This window comes from Podarcis muralis, chromosome 7 (assembly GCF_964188315.1).
Source record: "Podarcis muralis chromosome 7, rPodMur119.hap1.1, whole genome shotgun sequence".
Lineage (NCBI taxonomy): Eukaryota > Metazoa > Chordata > Lepidosauria > Squamata > Lacertidae > Podarcis > Podarcis muralis.
Window position 1 is genome coordinate 21,139,552 of NC_135661.1, and position 17,980 is coordinate 21,157,531.

The 17,980-nt window shown below is 48.3% G+C and overlaps 2 protein-coding genes across 11 annotated transcripts in view; one reads left to right on the top strand and one right to left on the bottom strand.

The window, feature by feature from the left end:
* Window positions 1-915: 915 nt before the first annotated feature.
* Window positions 916-12,736, top strand: TNFRSF18 (TNF receptor superfamily member 18). Its single transcript, XM_028740823.2, has 6 exons — window positions 916-1,250; window positions 6,443-6,559; window positions 7,340-7,427; window positions 8,052-8,149; window positions 9,811-9,933; window positions 11,143-12,736. Exons 1-6 carry the CDS (start codon window positions 1,115-1,117, stop codon window positions 11,274-11,276), a joined length of 696 nt encoding a protein of 231 aa, XP_028596656.2. The 5' UTR covers window positions 916-1,114; the 3' UTR covers window positions 11,277-12,736.
* A 120-nt stretch (window positions 12,737-12,856) lies between these two features.
* TTLL10 (tubulin tyrosine ligase like 10) overlaps window positions 12,857-17,980 on the bottom strand; it is a 212,774-nt gene continuing 207,650 nt past the window's right edge. For all 10 annotated transcript variants that reach the window (XM_028740802.2, XM_028740803.2, XM_028740808.2 and 7 more), the window contains one exon: window positions 12,857-16,641. In XM_028740802.2, coding sequence (XP_028596635.2) covers window positions 15,794-16,641 — 848 coding nt within the window. In that variant the 3' untranslated portion in view covers window positions 12,857-15,793. The remainder of the gene's footprint in view (window positions 16,642-17,980) is intronic.

A 17,980-nucleotide genomic window follows, 5' to 3' on the forward strand; every position in this document is an offset into this window, starting at 1 on the left:
AACTGGATGCTTCTGAATTATTATTATTATTATTATTATTATTATTATTATTATTATTATTATTATTATTAATACCCCGCCCATCTGACTGAGTTTCCCCAGCCACTCTGGGCGGCTTCCAATCAAGTGTTAAAAACAACATAGCATTAAATATTAAAAACTTCCCTAAACAGGGCTGCCTTCAGATGTCTTTTAAAGATAGGATAGCTGCTTATTTCCTTCACATCTGATGGGAGGGTGTCAGTGGCGTAGCGTGGGTTGTCAGCACCTGGGGCAAGGCAAGTAATTCGCGCCCCCTAACCCGTGGATTTGCGCCCCCTAACCCATGGATTTGCCCTAACCCCAGATGTTGCGCCCGGTGCGGCCGGCCCCCCCCTGCACCCCCCACGCTACGCCACTGGAGGGTGTTCCACAGGGTGGGCACCACTACTGAGAAGGCCCTCTGTCTGGTTCCCTGTAACCTCACTTCTCGCATTGAGGGAACCGCCAGAAGGACCTCGGCGCTGGATCTCAGTGTCCGGACTGAACGATGGGGGTGGAGACACTTCTTCAGGGCCTGAGCTCAACAGCATCTCTCCCCACGTGATTTCTAGCAATTGGCGTTCAGAAGCATCTTGAATCACTAGTCCCATTTAATAGTCTTCTCCACGTCTAATCCTGCTTTAAAGCCATTCAAATTGGGTGGCTGTCTCTTATCTCCTGTGTGCGAGAGTGCTGCAGTTTAGCTATGAGCTTTGTGAAGGACTCATTGCCAGGAGAGATTGAGAGATTGAGAGAGAGAGAGAGAGAGAGAGAGAGAGAGAGAGAGAGCGCGCACTTCTTGCTGGGCTCAGATTCCCCTTCATGTCTCTCGCCTCAGTGCTTCCTGTTAAGAGCTGTGATCATAAGAGAGGGCCATATGGACACACCAGACAGGAAATGACATGGCTTTCGTTCCACAGAAAACACGTGGGCTGCTCTTTGCTACAAAAATGTGTCGAAAGAAGAGAGAGGGAGACAGAGGTGAGAGACCTTAACAGGCACAGCGTTCCCAGCCAGTGCACCAGAGGGTTAGTTGTGGGAGAACTGTGAGCCTCCATTCCCAGCAGAGGAAGTGAAGAGGTGACTGAAGGAAATGGAAGCCAAGTCTCACCCCAGATTAGACGGCCGCTGGCTTTGCTTGGCGATGCTCTGGCTGTGTGTGGAACTAGCACAATCCACCATGGATGGTCAACAGGAAGGGAGACCTTGTTGCTCGTCAACTCTTGCCGGTAAGTTTGGAACAGAGTTTTCATATTCCTTAGGGTTTGAGGTTTTGGACTGCCTGGGTTGATAGCTCTTTTATTGTAGTCCAGGGGAGTTCATAGAACCATGGGACGCAGGTGGCGCTGTGGGTTAAGCCACAGAGCCTAGGACTTGCCGATCGGAAGGTTGGCAGTTCGAATCCCCGCAACGGGGTGAGCTCCCGTTGCTCAGTCCCTGCTCCTGCCAACCTAGCAGTTCAAAAGCACGTAAAAGTGCAAGTAGGTACCGCTCCAGCGGGAAGGTAAACGGCGTTTCCGTGTGCTGCTCTGGTTCGCTAGAAGCGGCTTTGTCATGCTGGCCACATGTCTGTGGACAAACGCCAGCTCCCTCGCCCTATAGAGTCAGATGAGCGCACAACCCCAGAGTCGGTCATGACTGGACCTAATGGTCTGGGGTACCTTTACCTTTACCTAGAACGGGAAGCGTCATCTAGTCCAACCCCCTGCAATGCTAAAGAATCTCTGACTGAGATGGCACTCTGCATATGCTCCAAGGCCCTGTTGAATTTGAAGATTCTGAGGCTAGCTATTATCAGAAGTAAAAGCCTAGCGTTCTCAGAGGCCTCACTTCAGATGTCCCACTGCAGCGTAGGAACATAGGACAACGGTCCATTCAGCTCAGTGCTGCCAACACTAGGTGGCAGCAGCTCTTTGGGGTACCAGGCAGGAGGTCTTTCCCAGTAGAAATGTATGATCTTTTCCCAGGTAGTCCCCAAATTATTGACTCAGCCTTTCATGGGAACATAGTAAAGTGTTTAAACCAAGTCATGCTGTTGATCCATCTAGCTCAGTATTGTCTACACTGACTGGCAGCAGCTTTCCAGGGTTTCAGACGGGGTCTTTCCCAACCCTCCTTGGGGATGTCAGGAACTGAACTGGGGACTTTCTGCATTCAAAGTTCGACCACTGAGCTCAGCCCTTCCTTTAAGATATAGGAACATAGGAAGTTGCCTTATACTGATCCATGCAGCTTAGCATCACTGATTCTGACTAGCAGGTATTATCCAGAGCTTCAGACAGGTCGTATCTCCCAACCCTACCTGGAGTTGCGAGGGATCAAACCTGGGACCGTCTGCATGCAAAGCAGTTGCACTCCTGCTGAGCTACAGCCCTTAAATGTCAAATTGACATTCTTAAGCTTAGGAAACCAGCAGATTACTTGTGAAAATTATTCCCACCCCTCATTTTTCCTGTATCTTTTTAAAAACAACTGCAGGGGATCACCACTAATTTTCAACGTGAAGCTTAGGACGTTGCCAGAGGCTTCAGCTAGGGTGTTCTTTCCTTGATACCCTGAAAATGAGCCTAATGGTTAGGAGGAAAGATACCATTGTGTTCAGAATGTGTCTCCCCATTTCCAAAGTCTCACCTCAGGGTTCAAGAGAACTATTGCATATCGAGCAACAGAAAGACTTCTTACATAAGACAGGCCAAGCCGTTCAGTGGTTAAACCAAAGTTCACTGAGATAATTTTATTTGTAATACTGAGAACTTCCTAAGAACTACACTTTGCTATAGCTGATATAATGTCTAGCTATCCTATCCATCTTACCTATTCTACTCTGCCTACCTATTTTATATAACCTGTTTTTCTGTCTTTGCATAACTTAACTATCCTCTTCACCATAAATGTCAATCTATCTGTTCAATCTATTTCATCTCCCTTTCTATTCTGTCAAATGCATTATCTGTCATTTTACCTATCTTCCTACGCTATCCTTTATTTTCTATATTTGCAACTTACCAATCTTATCTATATTTTGTCTATTGACCCACGTGCTAGTTTCTACCTATAATTCCATAATTTTACAATCCCATGCCTATCTGTCTATCCGATCTGTTCCTATTGTATCCTCTCTCTTTTTTTCCCATCTTTACAGAACTTATCAGTCTTTTATATCCTTTTGTTTATTGACCTGTGTGCTAGTTTCAATTTTTTTACCCAACTATCCTATCTACCATTTCTATATATTATTGTCAATCCATTAAATCTATTCTATTTACTTACAACATTCCAACCTGTCTTCTTATCAATCCCTTCTATCCTTTTGTTTATTGAACGGTGTGCATTTTCTATCCATCTCTATACAATTTAATCTTGCTTGCCGTGTATATCAATCTAGCTATCCAATCTATTCTACCTAAACAGCCAATCTGTCTGCCACCCAATCCTGCTGCCGCCTTCTTTTCTATCTTTCCAGGTCTTATTTATCGTGACGGTGATCAATTTATTACGAATTCTTCACCTTAAGGTCCCAGGGTGGGTTACAGCATTAAAAACAATATTAGAACAATTTAAAACAACTAATATTATCTATCATTTCATTATTGAGCCAAGTGGTGGTTTAAACATTTCCCATTGACCAAAACATTGAAACTGTATCAGCTGAAAATAAGAATTATACACTACCAACATGCCTAACTTTCTGCTGGACAAAAGGGGTACATCTGGCGCAGTTCTTGTTTGCCATAAACCCCCAGACTAGGTGTCCATTTGCAAGCCTTTGTTGTTGTTTAGTCGTTTAGTCGTGTCCGACTCTTCGTGACCCCATGGACCAGAGCACGCCAGGCACCTCTGTCCTCCACTACTTCCCGCAGTTTGGTCAAACTCATGCTGGTAACCTCGAAAACACTATCTAACCATCTCGTCCTCTGTCACCCCCTTCTCCTTGTGCCCTCCATCTTTCCCAGCATCAGTGTCTTCTCCAGGGAGTCTTCTCTTCTCATGAGGTGGCCAAAGTACTGGAGCCTCAGCTTCACGATCTGTCCTTCCAGTGAGCACTCAGGGCTGATTTCCTTAAGAATGGATGCATTTGATCTTCTTGCAGTCCATGGGACTCTCAAGAGTCTCCTCCAGCACCATAATTCAAAAGCATCAATTCTTCGGCGATCAGCCTTCTTTATGGTCCAGCTCTCACTTCCATACATCACTACTGGGAAAACCATGGCTTTAACTATACGGACCTTTGTTGACAAGCTGACGTCTCTACTTCTCAAGATGCTGTCTAGGCCTGTCATTGCCCTTCTCCCAAGAAGCAGGCGTCTTTTAATTTCGTGGCTGCTGTCACCATCTGCAGTGATCATGGAGCCCAAGAATGTAAAATCTCTCACTGCCTCCATTTCTTCCCCTTCTATTTGCCAGGAGGTGATGGGACCAGTGGCCATGATCTTCGTTTTTTTGATGTTGAGCTTCAGACCATATTTTGCGCTCTCCTCTTTCACCCTCATTAAAAGGTTCTTTAATTCCTCCTCACTTTCTGCCATCAAGGTTGTGTCATCTGCATATCTGAGGTTGTTGATATTTCTTCCGGCAATCTTAATTCCAGCTTGGGATTCATCCAGCCCAGCCTTTCGCATGATGTATTCTGCATATAAATTAGATAAGCAGGGAGACAAAATACAGCCTTGTCGTACTCCTTTCCCAATTTTGAACCAATCAGTTGTTCCATATCCAGTTCTAACTGTAGCTTCTTGTCCCACATAGAGATTTCTCAGGAGACAGATGAGGTGATCAGGCACTCCCATTTCTTTAAGAACTTGCCATAGTTTGCTGTGGTCGACACAGTCAAAGGCTTTTGCATAGTCAATGAAGCAGAAGTAGATGTCTTTCTGGAACTCTCTAGCTTTCTCCATAATCCAGCGCATGTTTGCAATTTGGTCTCTGGTTCCTCTGCCTCTTCTAAATCCAGCTTGCACTTCTGGGAGTTCTCGATCCACATACTGCTTAAGCCTTCCTTGTAGAATTTTAAGCATAACCTTGCTAGCGTGTGAAATGAGTGCAATTGTGCGGTAGTTGGAGCATTCTTTGGCACTGCCCTTCTTTGGGACTGGGATGTAGACTGATCTTCTCCAATCTTCTGGCCACTGCTGAGTTTTCCAAATTTGCTGGCATATTGAGTGTAGCACCTTAACAGCATCATCTTTTAAAATTTTAAATAGTTCAGCTGGAATACCATCACTTCCACTGGCCTTGTTATTTGCAGTGCTTTCTAAGGCCCATTTGACTTCACTCTTCAGGATGTCTGGCTCAAGGTCAGCAACCACACTACCTGGGGTGTACGAGACATCCATATCTTTCTGGTATAATTTTTGCAAGCCTAAGTGGCAGCTTAGTGCTGGGTTAGACCATAATAATTTCATGAAAAGAGGGAGGGATTTGGGGCTGTTTTCAGGTGGCAGACACATTTCAATTTCCATACTGCTCCAATTGGTTTGGTAGTCAGCATCTTTCCCGTTCTCCCAGTAATGTCCCATTCCAAGGGATGGGTGTATCATGATCCACAGGGATGTCTTCCACTAAGAATGATGGCCGAAACAAGAAGTGGCCAGTAGTTTGGCAAGGTTTCAGGACCATGGATAGCACCCCATAAGGTGAGACATGTCACCTAAGTTTTCTCAGCAAAGTCCTCAAGCAACCAGCTGAGGGTTTATAGTAAGGCTAGGTAGTCATTAACTGGTATCCCCACCCCCTGAGTGCCCCTTCAGGCCAGTTAAGCAACCAGTGCCTTTTTCCTGTAGTTGTTGGCTTAGGCAATGGAGTTTCCGGCTCTGCTGGTCTTTGTTTGGGGTTCTTTTGATCTCCCAAGGAGTCTATGAACCAGTGATCAAAGGCTGTCAAGAGAAATGTCCCTGCAGAGTTCAGAAGGGAGGCAAGCACTGGTGCCCACCAACCCACACGGCATGGGCAAGGGTGTGGATTCATAATCTCCTCAAAGCTGCTGTTGCTGGAGGACTCAGTGTAGAGCCATTGAAGTTAAAGAACACACTGGAAAGCCAATGCAGCATACTGGTTAGCATGTCGGAATAGGACCTGGGAGACTAGGGTTCAAATCCCCACTCAGCCATGGAGCTCACCACACGGCCTTGAGACAGCCAGAAGCTCTCAGCCTCACCTAGTTCACAGAGTTATGAGGATTACATGAGGAGAGGGGAACAATGTACTCCTACTTGAGCTCCTTGGAGAAAAAGGAAGGATATAACTGTAATAAATAAAATAAATTAGGTTAACTGATTTCAATGGAGCGCTGTATTTTTCTCCCAGGGCCTGGGCTAAACCACGGTGCCCATCATAGACTCAAAGGGGCAGCTGTAAAGAAATATGTATTTATAGTCCTCTTTCCTTGCTCACCTGCCTTGACCTGTGCTTTCTTCATGACCAGGAGTCCCTCCGAAATCCTGTGGCAAATGTGGTGGTGGGAAGTGCTGTAAGGACAAGCTATGCCATCAATGCCGGGCACTGCCAACGTGTCCAGAAGGGCAGGAACTGAGATGTTCAGGTAACCCTTGAGTCAATCCCTTCTACATCTAAGTCACAGGCCTTCCACCTTGGGTCCTCCAGGTGTTGTGAGACTACAAGTCCCATCATCCCCAGCCAGCAGAGCCAAGGGTCAGGGATGATGGGAGTTGTAGTCTAACAGCGTATGGAAGACAAGACAGACAAGAGGTAAAACCTAGCAAGGTTGAGGGGTCTGGTCTGGCAGAATGTGGTGGATCAGGGCTTGGAGCCTGTCAGAATGCGATAGAGTAGGGGGCGGAGCCTGGCAGGATGTAGCAGGACAGAGGGCGGAGCCTGGCAGGGCGTGGTGGATCTGAGGGCAGAGCCTAGTGGGGTCTGTCAGGTTCTGAGCCTCAACAATAGGCGTGATTAACATCTAATGCCCTATAAAATATATTGTTGGGGGGGAATTATTGGGTTGTCTTTGTTTTTATTTTTCATTATGTATTTTGTGGGTGGTTTTATAATGTAATCTTATGTTGTGAACCGCCCTGCGATCTATGTGTATAAGGCGGTATACAAATTTTATACATAATAATAAATATGATCTACTTGGGGGTTTTTTGGAACCGAGTACTGTATCGGCTTCTTTTAAAGTTCCAAATTGTTATACCGCCTCACTCAATTTTATAGTTCGCCACTTATTGAAAACTGCTTTGGAGTGATTGTACACAGATTTACTAAGCAGAAATAGAGAAAATGTTGCTTTGTTAGAAAGAGTAAAAGCACAGCTAGAAGCCTCTCAGCAGTAAGTAACCCCCTCCCCTCTTCCTTCTTCCAGGCACTATTGACTTCAGATATTTCTGCAGCCCATGCCCTAATGGAACTTTCTCTGATGCCAAAGGCAGCTGTTGCAGACCTTGGGCAAAGTAAGTCATTCTCTGCTTTGCAGCATAATAATAATAATAATAATGCTATTTTATTCTAGAAAGGGACGTAGGTGGCACTGTGGGTTAAACCACAGAGCTTAGGACTTGCAGATCAGAAGGTCGGCGGTTCAAATCCCCGCGACGGGGTGAGCTCCCGTTGCTCGGTCCCTGCTCCTGTCAACCTAGCAGTTCGAAAGCACATCAAAGTGCAAGTAGATAAACAGGTACCGCTCTGGCGGGAAGGTAAATGGCGTTTCCGTGAGAGCTGCTCTGGTTCGCCAGAAGCGGCTTAGTCATGCTGGCCACATGACCCGGAAGCTGTACACTGCCTACCTCGGCTGATAAAGCGAGATGAGCGCTGCAACCCCAGAGTCAGTCACGACTGGACCTAATGGTCAGGGGTCCCTTTACCTTTTAATTTTATTATAGGAACATACCGAGAGAGACCATTGGTCCATCTAACTCAGTGTTGTCTACACTGACTGGCAGCAGCTCTCCAGGGATTCAGAGAGGAGACTCTACAAGCCTGGAGACACAAGCAAAACCAATGCTCAACCACTAAGCTGTGGCACACCTTGAGCGCATGACCCATGTTCCAACCATCATTCTTTCCTTCCTTTGTAGCTGCAAGACTTTGGGGCTTCCAGTTCGACGACCAGGGAACACAACTCATAACGTGGAATGTGGCGACACGAGACCCGTCACCGTAGTTATGCAAACTGGTACGGTTCTGTTTTCTGCATCCAAAATGGGCCTAAAAGACCTACACCTGGGAATCGCAGAGTTGTCTCCAACACAGTTCTACTCAAAGCAGACCTGTTGAAATGAATGAATCTGTCTGTGGTGCCTGTTCGCTTCAGTGGGTCTACTCTGAGTACAGCTTGCACTGAATACAACACACAGGGAGAACATGGACTCAGTGGGACTGGATTCCAATTACGGCTGTTGCCAAATCTCTCACACTTGGAGACACACGTTTTTGACACGGCCCATGCAGGGGGTGAAAATGGGAGGGTGACCCGGACGTTATTCTGGGGACAGGAGCAAAGATGTCCACGAGGAGACACAGAGATGGGTGTTCTTGGGGCGCAGGAATGATGGTCACGGCTAGCAAGAGAGTTCTCTTGCAGGAGGCAGCAAATATTAAAGACACATTTCGGTGTTTGTTTTGTTTTATATATTTAAGTTCATAAATACGCTTCAATATCACAATGTATAACAGGTCTTCTTCTTCTTTGGCGATCACTCGTAGCCGAGTAAGATTGTCTTCCATAAACACGGTTTTAACAATGACTGTGGAGGCCAATTCTGGATCCACATGTCCTTCCACGGTGGGGACATTGGTTTCTGGGCGGGAGTTGATCACAGTGTGGATTTGCCAAGCGTGCCTTCCTCTTAGCACGTTTCTCCCTTGCGTCCTGAGTTCGAGCGTCTTCAAAGCCCATGACACCTTTGGTAAAGGCTGTCATCACTGCTTTATGTTAGTGCCTATCTGATCAAAAAAACCTGAAAACGAAGGGGGAGAAGAAAGATATTGTTAAATAAAGAATGTCCTAGAAACAGATATCATTACTTCATCTGTTACAATATTATGAGCCCATTAATAACTGAGTAAAGAAGAGTATATAAAATAATACCTAACTTTTAAAAAGAAAAAAGGCGGGAGGATACCTTTAAACAAATAATTTTTCTCATCTTTTATAAGAAGATTTAAATCTATAGATACTCAAGAAAGAAAGTAATGATATAGATTAATATGAGAAAAAACCAATGAAAAGATCAATGAAATGGAGGGTTAGAAAATATAAATTATGAACACAGATTAATTACAGATAAATTACCCTCTTAAAATGCTATGTAAGATTAAAGTAATTCCAAATTCTATAAATTAAACTCTCAACCCAATTAAACTCCAATTAAATCAGACAAAATGGATTAAATATGTGAGAATGAATTATACGGAGGAGTGTTTTCTTCAGCTTCCTTGTTTCGAAAATCTAGTGCTTGTTTTTAAAGCCTGCTGCAGAGAGAAGGGCGTTCTGCACTGTCCTCACGCTAGGACTGAGGAACAAGCCGTCGGGTTCTGAGCTTATATAGGGCCTGGCGTGCTGGGATTGGCCCATGGGAGGTCAGCTGACAGAATGCTCAGGTGGCTGGTATTGCAGCCTAGATGGCGCCCTTGAAGCCCATCTAGGGAGTTGGAGCTCAGCCAAAGTTCCGTCGACAGGTATATGCAGCAGATGATGATGATGATGATTATTATTTAGCAGCCAGTCACTTTAATGTGTTTTTATTTATTTATTTGAATGGGGTTTTATGTTTGAATGCTCCCCGGGTGTTTTATGATAACGCTCTTATAAATCTATGCCCGTTAATTCTTTAGATTCCACCGTGACAACTATCTTGACCATTGTGACAGCAACAGGCCTCTCTCTTCTCATCCTGCTGACGTTCTTTTTAATCATCTGCGTATGGACACAGAAGAAGAAACTGCCCCTGGTGGAAGGTCAGTGTAGCTTTTTGACCCTACCCAGAGTTCCCTCCTAACCTAGCCATGGCGGTATCAGTCAAAAGCCTAGTGTCAAAGGGCGAGCCGGCAGTAAATCACAGTGCTCAAAGTTGGCTCTAATTCCTTTATTAGCAAAAAGACGATCCTCACAGACTTGGCTGAGTGTCAGGCCTAATGAGCACAGCAGCTTGTCCCTGGGAGGTCTTACCCCATGAATCAGTTGCTGTGACTGAAAGCCCCCACCTCCCCACAGCTAAGTCCCCTCCTTTCTAGGCCTTTTCCCCAAGTAATCAGAGACTGCGCCTGCATGCAGCCTGCTCCTCCTCCACCCATTTCAGCCCTCTTCTGGTTCTGGGAGACAAGTGGGGAGGGGAGCTTGTCACAGCAGAAGGGGGAGACACCTGCAGTTCTTCACCAGCCTGACTCATCTCTGCCTCTTGGCCTATCTTCCCCCTCTTCCTGTTTCAGCTTCTGCCTTCGATTCTGGACTACTCTCTGCCACCGACTCTCCTAGCTCACTAAACCCTGTTACCTCTTCCAACACCTCCTCCTTCTCCCAATCTTCTCCCTCTGACCACTCACCGTCATCCCACCACCAGTCCCCGGTCTCTGAGCCTTCTTCCCTTAGTGGGTCCCCAGCTGGTTCCCCACCACCACCATTCCTCTGCATCCAACTGCATCCATGACACCTGGAGTATGCCAACCTCCAGTAGGGTTGTGCTCTGGATCTGACACAAGCCCGGATCCAGCGCCAAATCACCCTGCATTGAGCGGAGAGACAGCCCCAGTCAACTCAGGTTGGGTTGTCCCTCCCCGAGCGATCTGGCCCTGACAGAAGATGGCTGGTTATGAGGCAGGGGAGAAACAGAAGATGCAGGCAGTCTCTGCAGGGTCTGGTTTGGCTGGGCTTCCTTGCAGGGAATGTGCTATCAAATCAGCACCCAGCAGGATTGAACCCAGCACCTCCTTCTCCCTTCACCACAGGTTTAATTATTGCATGTCCTCATTTTTTGTGCCCATTAACCCTTGCTTGCCTGGTTGGAGGGTACTCCACCTACCGCACGACGGTAAAATTTACATTCATTGCTCCACCCACTTTGGCCTTTAGCCCCGCCCACCTCTGGGGCATGCCACATTTCCCAGGAAGGAATGTGGTCCTCAGACATCCCTCCTCCTTGTCTTACCATTGGTACCTTTGTCCTGCAGAGCCTGAATCCGTCCACCCTTCAAACTTCCTAGGATCTCATCATGAAGACACCTGCAGTTGCCAGTTCCCAGAGGAAGAGCATGGGGAGAACATGGACAAATGGAAGGCCTCACAGATCTCTTTGGCCCACTGAAAGAACTTGGGGCGGATCCACAAGCACGTGCAAAACTTGCCCCGCAATATCTAGGCGGCTGAACTATATGAATGGCAGCTATTATCTTTGTTGTGGCATGATGGGGCTTTGGGCGCTTTCCTTCTAGGTTGGCTCCTTCACTGCTACTAGCTGTCTCTAGGTCAGATCACCTGCTCTACATCCTATGACTATGAGAGCTTTCCTTGCTGGCTAGGGAAATCAGGTTACGAGGAAAGATCTCCTGGAGATGGAAATTTCAACCCTGCTTTCCCTATTCACCCATCCCCAGTTGCAACTGCTGGAACAAGCCACCCACCTCGCTTTCCTAGGCAGGGTTTGGAAGATGGAGAATGCAGGAGACATCCTCATGGGTAGGGCAGCTGACGTCCAATTTTTTTTTACAAAAACACTGGTCCTATGAGTACTCCATGGATATGGAGCCAGGGAAGGCGGGGCCAGAGGGCAGGGCGGAATCTGGCGTACATTGGAGCTGGAGCCAGAATGTGATTGGGAGGGTTGTGGGCGGAGCCTTGCAGAATCTGACTTCCCAGACTTCCATTTCTGGTTCTCTGAGAGAGGAGGGTCGTCTCCAACTACCTTTCACTGGGAGCAGGCCAACTGAACTGAATGGACCTGAGCCAGCCTTGCCCATTAACTTCAAGGGGTCTACTCTGAGCAGGATTAGCTCAGCCCAGAATGCCATTTCACTGGTCAGATCAGCAATCAAACAGCCAGTTAGCAACCCTGTCTATGTATATTGGTGGGGGTGGCAAGACATAGCCTGGGCACAGGCATATGATTTGCGGTACTCAGATAGAATGACGTACCCTTCATGCCTAGGACAGCCTTCCCTTGGTTGGCACCCTCCTGATGTTGTGGGCAACGTCTCCCATTGTCCCTGACCATTGGGTGATGCAAGGTGTAGTCTAAATCATTTGGGGGGCCCTGTCTTGGAGACACCTGCTCTAAGAGCCTCTCCCTGTTTGGTAAGCAAGACTCAATTTAGAACCTGCAAAATGGCAGTCTTAACAGGATTCCCCTGAGCTGCTTCCCACCCTCTGGCAAAATGTGTATCTCCAACTTCAGGCTGCCCGGAGGCTTTTCTGCTTATCTCACCACCCCCATAATGACGTCCCTCTGTTCAGGCTCTGTTCTGGAGGCCGTTGCCGTGAGCTTTCCTTGTTTCGAGAAACCTGCTTTGGGAAACCTGAAGGCGTTTTTTCTTCTTCTTTTACTCCGCTGCTTCTTCCACTGTTTCAAAGGGTGCGATTCTGACGCAAGGGAAGAAAGTTTGCTTTCATGCAAAAGCAGCGGTGCCGCCCCCATCTCTTAACGAGAAACCCCTTTTCTTTTTTTTTAATTTTTAGAAAAGGAAGGGGGGGGGCAACCCCAGAGCTTTGAGCTGCGCTTCCTTTGTGAAACTGACACTTCTCCGTTAAAACAATAAAGCTTCAGCTTCACTCGTTTCTTTCTTTCCGCTGCTAGTAAAGAGACTGTGGAAATTCGTGACTGTGATAGCGGGTGACCTCATGGACACTTTCCCTTTCTCTGAAACGCCCTGCAACGGAGCGCGTGTCTCTTTCAAATGTTTTCAACCGTTCGCCGTGACTCACGGCTTCAGGTGTTTTCCCCACTTGAATTTCAGGACCAATCTGAAGAAAGGATGGTTTTGTTAGCCGGCTGGAAGCTGGGGGTGTGATTTGCGCTTGCACACTCTTTTAATCCAGTTGAGATTCTGAAGCTACATTAATCTCGCAAACATGGGGCTGGCATTTCCACAAGGGGGGAGAAAAGCAACAGGGTGAGGAAGAAGAGGCTACAGTCCGGTGCATGCATGCAAAAGGCCTCTGGTTCAATCCCCAGCATCTCCAGGCAGGGACGGGAATGACCCTGTCCGAAACCCCGGAAAGCTGCTACCAGTCAGTGCAGACAATACTGGTATGGCTTGGGATAAGCAGCTTCCTGCGTTCCTATGAAATGTGGAGTTAACAGTTTGGGCACAACCTGAGTAAAGATCATACGTTTCTATTGGCGTTTTGTTAAAGAGAGGATTTCATGGTGAGAGGTCACAAGCTGGACTGCTGGCTTACCCAGAGGCCCAGTAGGGGCAGCTGGCCAGGCAGTGTGCGTCACTGGCCGCAGCTCAGTGGTGGGGCATCTACTCTGCGTGAAGAAGGTCCCAGGTTCGATCCCTGGCATTTCCAAGTAGGGCTGGGAATGTCCCCTGCCTGAAACACTGGAGAGCCTCTACCCATCAGCTTACACAATGTTGAATTAGACATGCCAGCGATCTAACTTGTATAAGGCAACTGCCTACGCCTTATGTGTAGGGACGTAGTACGGTGGCAGAGCACCAGCTTTGCATGCAGAAGGTCCTGGGTTCAATCATAAGCATCTTCAGGAAGAATTGGGAGACATCCCTGCCTGAAGGCCTGGAGAGGCGCTGACAGTCAGTGTAGAGGATGTATTGACTGGCAGCAGCTCTCCAGAGTGTAAGACAGAGAAGGGACCCTCCCATCAACAGTGACCTGATTCCCTTTTGCCTGCAGTTGCCAGGGCAGTGGCATAGCGTGGGTTGCTGGTGCCCGGAGCAGGGCAATTGGGTGGACTGGGCAGCTGGGTGGAAGCATGATTCCCTTTTGCCTGTAGTTGCCAGGGCAGTGGCATAGCGTGGTTGCTGGTGCCCGGGGCGGGGCAATTGGGTGGACTGGGCAGCTGGGTGGAAGCATGATTCCCTTTTGCTTGCAGTTGCTAGGGCAGTGGCATAGCGTGGGTTGCTGGGGCCAGGGCAGGGCAATTGGGTGGACTGGGCAGCTGGGTGGAAGCATGCACCAGGGGTGTTGTGTGTGTGTGCTGAGTCTCCAAGACACATGGCTGCCGCTGCTGGTGGTAGTTGGCTGTGCACCTTCTCAGCTTGGCGGCTCTGCTGCCTCCTGGCTTGGCATATGGGCATCCCTTTTAAGGGCCATGTGGAGAAGGTGGCACCACCCCAGGCCCGAAACGTAACTTGCCTCCCTGTGGCTCTGGAAGGTGTTGGGAGCTCAGCCACATGCCCTCAATAGGAGAGCCTGTTGTGGGGGTGCCTGGTTGTGCCCCTCTCAGAATTTTGTGCCCCAGGCCACTACCCCTCTGCCCCCCCCATGCTATGCTGCTGGAGCTGGGATTTGGGAATTCCTGCATGCAAAGAAAAAGTTCTACACTGTACTCTACATCTGGAGGCAGAGCATAACCGTCTGATACCCTTCTCCATGAATTTTGTATCATTCTCTTTCAAGCTGTCTAGGTTGGTAGCCAATCACTCTGGGTAGTTAGCATAAGACAATGCAGAGTTGGGAGGGGGCAGTTTCAGAATTGCTGGGGGCTGATGTAAGCAAGAGGGAAAATATTGGCGTCTTAGGAAGCAGTTTGCAAGCACAACGTGGGCTGGCAGTCTGAATCCAACGCTGGCTGCCATGGGAGAGGCAGGACCCTCCTGGAATGCAAAGCTTTCCACCCATCCTAGGCTCAAGGTTGTATATACCGCATGTGTCAATAAACAATGTATCATAAAGACACCAGAGTCCCTGCTGTGCCTCGTTGTCCGAAAGGAAACACAGACCTTGGTACCTTGTAGCCCTGGAATCTGGCATTGTTCAGAGATTGGGGTGGCATGCAACCATATTATTTATTTGCTAGTTCAGTTGGTATAGAGCATGAGACTCTTAATCTCAGGGTTGTGGGTTTGAGCCCCACGTTGTGCAAAAGATTCCAGCATTGCAGGGAGTTGGACTAGATGACTCTCAAGGTCCCTTCCATCTCTACAATTCGATGCTTGTGCAATTCTGTGCTCTGCTCAACGAATGAACAAGCAGGGCGTTATTGCATGTCCCACATCACACAGGGAAGGAAAGAGGGCAAGGATGTCAGTTTCCATCATGCTACTGACCGCCCCACCCCTGAATATCAGTCTCAAAGGGAAGGCACAGGAGTCAAGCAAAATCCCAGAATTAATCTGGGTCTTGACTACGGGCAGATGCATGTTTTTTTACACCAGGTTTTCTTTTCTTGTTGTTGTCTCGAGAGACAATGGAGTGCACCTCCAGAGGTGAAGTCAAACCTCTGCATTAGCAGCACCGAAGTGACCCCCCCTAGGGTGCAAGCCTGGGCAGTTTGGTCCTGGGCTGCCCAGACAACAAGATCCTCCCTCCCACCTTGCTGATGCGGTCCAAGGAAAGCAAAGCAACATATTTGGCACCAGCTTGGCTGCAACCGTCTTAGGGACTCCGCTCCGAATTTGTGTCGGGTTTACTCGTTATTAGCCTTTTCTTCTCCCTTAAAACATATCGAGAAGGATTTGTGTAAGAAAAACAAAAAACCCAACACCAATCATTTTTGACATCCTATAAGGGATGCCACAGACTCCATTTTTAGAACTGCTGAAAGAAGTCAAGGACCGGGGTTGCTTTGGGGTTTTTTTCCTCGTGGTCCTTTATAGGAAAAAGAAGGGCGGCTTTGGAAATACACAAGCGATCTTGCTTTTAGGAGCCCCGGTGAGAGAGCTTCTTCTCTCCAGGGAGGGATTCGCCACAGCTCTGGCCCGCTGCCAAGGCCTTGCCACTCTCCCCGGGCATCTTGGAGTAATTCATGAGCTGGCGCAGCGGCTTGGCTTGTTCCTGGGAGGCCGGGAGATTGGGCAGGAGGCTGGACTGGAGATGGAGGGAGACCATCTGCGAGCTGGTCAAGGGGCTGCCTGCCCCATTGCCGCTGGCCGCCAGGAACTTGGACCCAAACGTTTGCTGGAACCAAGCCGCGTAGGACCGGTCCTTGGAGGGCGCCCCGGCAACAGCAAGGCCAGCGGCTCTGGCCCTCTCGTCGTCGCCCTCGGCCTCCGGGTGCCTGTCCGAGACCGGGGGGACATGCTTGATGATATACTGGCTGCCGCTGCTGCAGACTTGGTTGCCCCGGAGGATGGTTTTGACGGATGGGCAGCAGGCGAGGTTGGGCACGATGGAGATCTGGATCTGGGGCATGGGCAAAGTGTTCCTGGGGACCCCCCTGCTGGGCACGATGGTGACCCCTTCCGAGTGGGCTGGCGCCTCGCCCTTGGCTGGCGCCTCGCCCTTGGCTGGCTTCTCCGGAGATTTGACCGGCTGCTTCTCCGCCGGGCGCCCAGGGCTCATGTTGTAGGTGCTGTTGCAGAAGCTGCTGTTCTCAGTGAGGGAGCGGTGGCTCCTGAGAGAGCGGAGGGATGTCCTGCTCTTGGTGGGCTGCGCCTGGTTGCTGTCTGTGCCCACCCCACTGTACAGCAGGGCAAAGTGGCAGAGCGACTCCAAGGGCAAGATGTTCTGGATCTTCTGGCTCTTGGTGAAAATCTCGATGGCCAGATCTGGTAAAGGCCCACAGAGAGAGAGACAGAGAGTCAAGAATAGGGGTGGTGTGGGGTGAGACCCAATGCAGTTTCCACCTTTAAGGGCAAATTACCTGGTTCTTGTTTCTGAAACGCAAAGCCCAAAGCTAGCTATCTTTCAGAAATTGGACACTGAGATTCAGCGCCAAGGGCCTTCTGGCAGTTCCCTCACTGCAAGAAGAGAAGTTGCAGGGAACCAGGCAGAGGGCCTTCTCAGGAGTGGCACCCGCCCTGTGGAATGCCCTCCCATCAGATGTCAAAGCAATAAACAACTATCGGACTTTTAGAAGACATCTGAAGGCAGCTCTGTTTAGGGAAGCTTTTAATACTGGGTGAATAATTGTATTTTAATATTCTGCTGGAAGCTGCCCAGAGTGGCTGGGGAAACCCAGCCAGATGGGCTGGGTATAATAAACAAACAAACAAACAAACAAACAAACAAACAAACAAACAAATTCTCTGAACTTTGCTATGCAGCTGTTCAACTGAGTAAATGTGCATGCAAAAATGTACAGTCGAACCTTGGTTCTTGAACTTAATCCATTCCAGAAGTCTGTTTGGCTTCCGAAATGTTTGGAAACCAAGGCACGGCTTCAGATTGGTTGCAGGAGCTTCCTGCACTCAATCGAAAGCTGTGGAAGCCGCATTGGGTGTTCGGCTTCTGAAAAACATTTGCAAACTGGAACACTCACTTCTAGGTTTGCAGCATTCGGGAGCCAAAATGTTTGAGTCACAAGGCGTTTGAGAACCAAGGTATGGCTGTATATTCTAGGTAGGGCATCATGTAGCAGTGAAAATGGCGTACAAAGATTCAGTATGCTAAGGAGAGTCACTTTGCAAAAATGTGTATATAACAACAGACAAAAATGTGTGCTTTATGAGGAATGCACCCCAAAATGCTGATGAAATTCCACAAGGACTCCACAATAACCACAAACTGATGTATAAATGTGGAGAACTGAACTGCAGAGTGGGAAGTGGAGGGTTGTAATCAACTGTGGATCCTACTGAAGTTTATGAACATGAGGCCCGTTAATTTTCATGTGCCTACTCAGTGTGGGAACTTAACTGGATACAACCCTGAGGAACTAAGAGAAACTGAATTGGAGAGACCCACCCATCCCTTCTCAGGAACTGTGCAATGCAATGTTTTTGATCTCCTTTGTTAGGGAGATCTGAGTCTGCTCAGTCTGAACCCAGAAGCTCCCCAATGAAGAACAACTTCCAGGCTCCCCTCCTTTCCCTTCTGGGGGCTCTGGACAGGAGCCAGTCTAGGTAAAAAAAGGTAAAGGACCACTGGACAGTTAAGTCTGGTCAG

Bases quoted from the DNA above. Each gene is read 5' to 3' on its own strand.
- TNFRSF18 (XM_028740823.2), top strand. From the start codon at position 1,115: ATGGAAGCCAAGTCTCACCCCAGATTAGACGGCCGCTGGCTTTGCTTG. The intron at 1,251-6,442 runs GTAAGTTTGGAA...CTTCATGACCAG, and splicing joins TTGCTCGTCAACTCTTGCCG to GAGTCCCTCCGAAATCCTGT. The intron at 6,560-7,339 runs GTAACCCTTGAG...TCCTTCTTCCAG, and splicing joins GCAGGAACTGAGATGTTCAG to GCACTATTGACTTCAGATAT.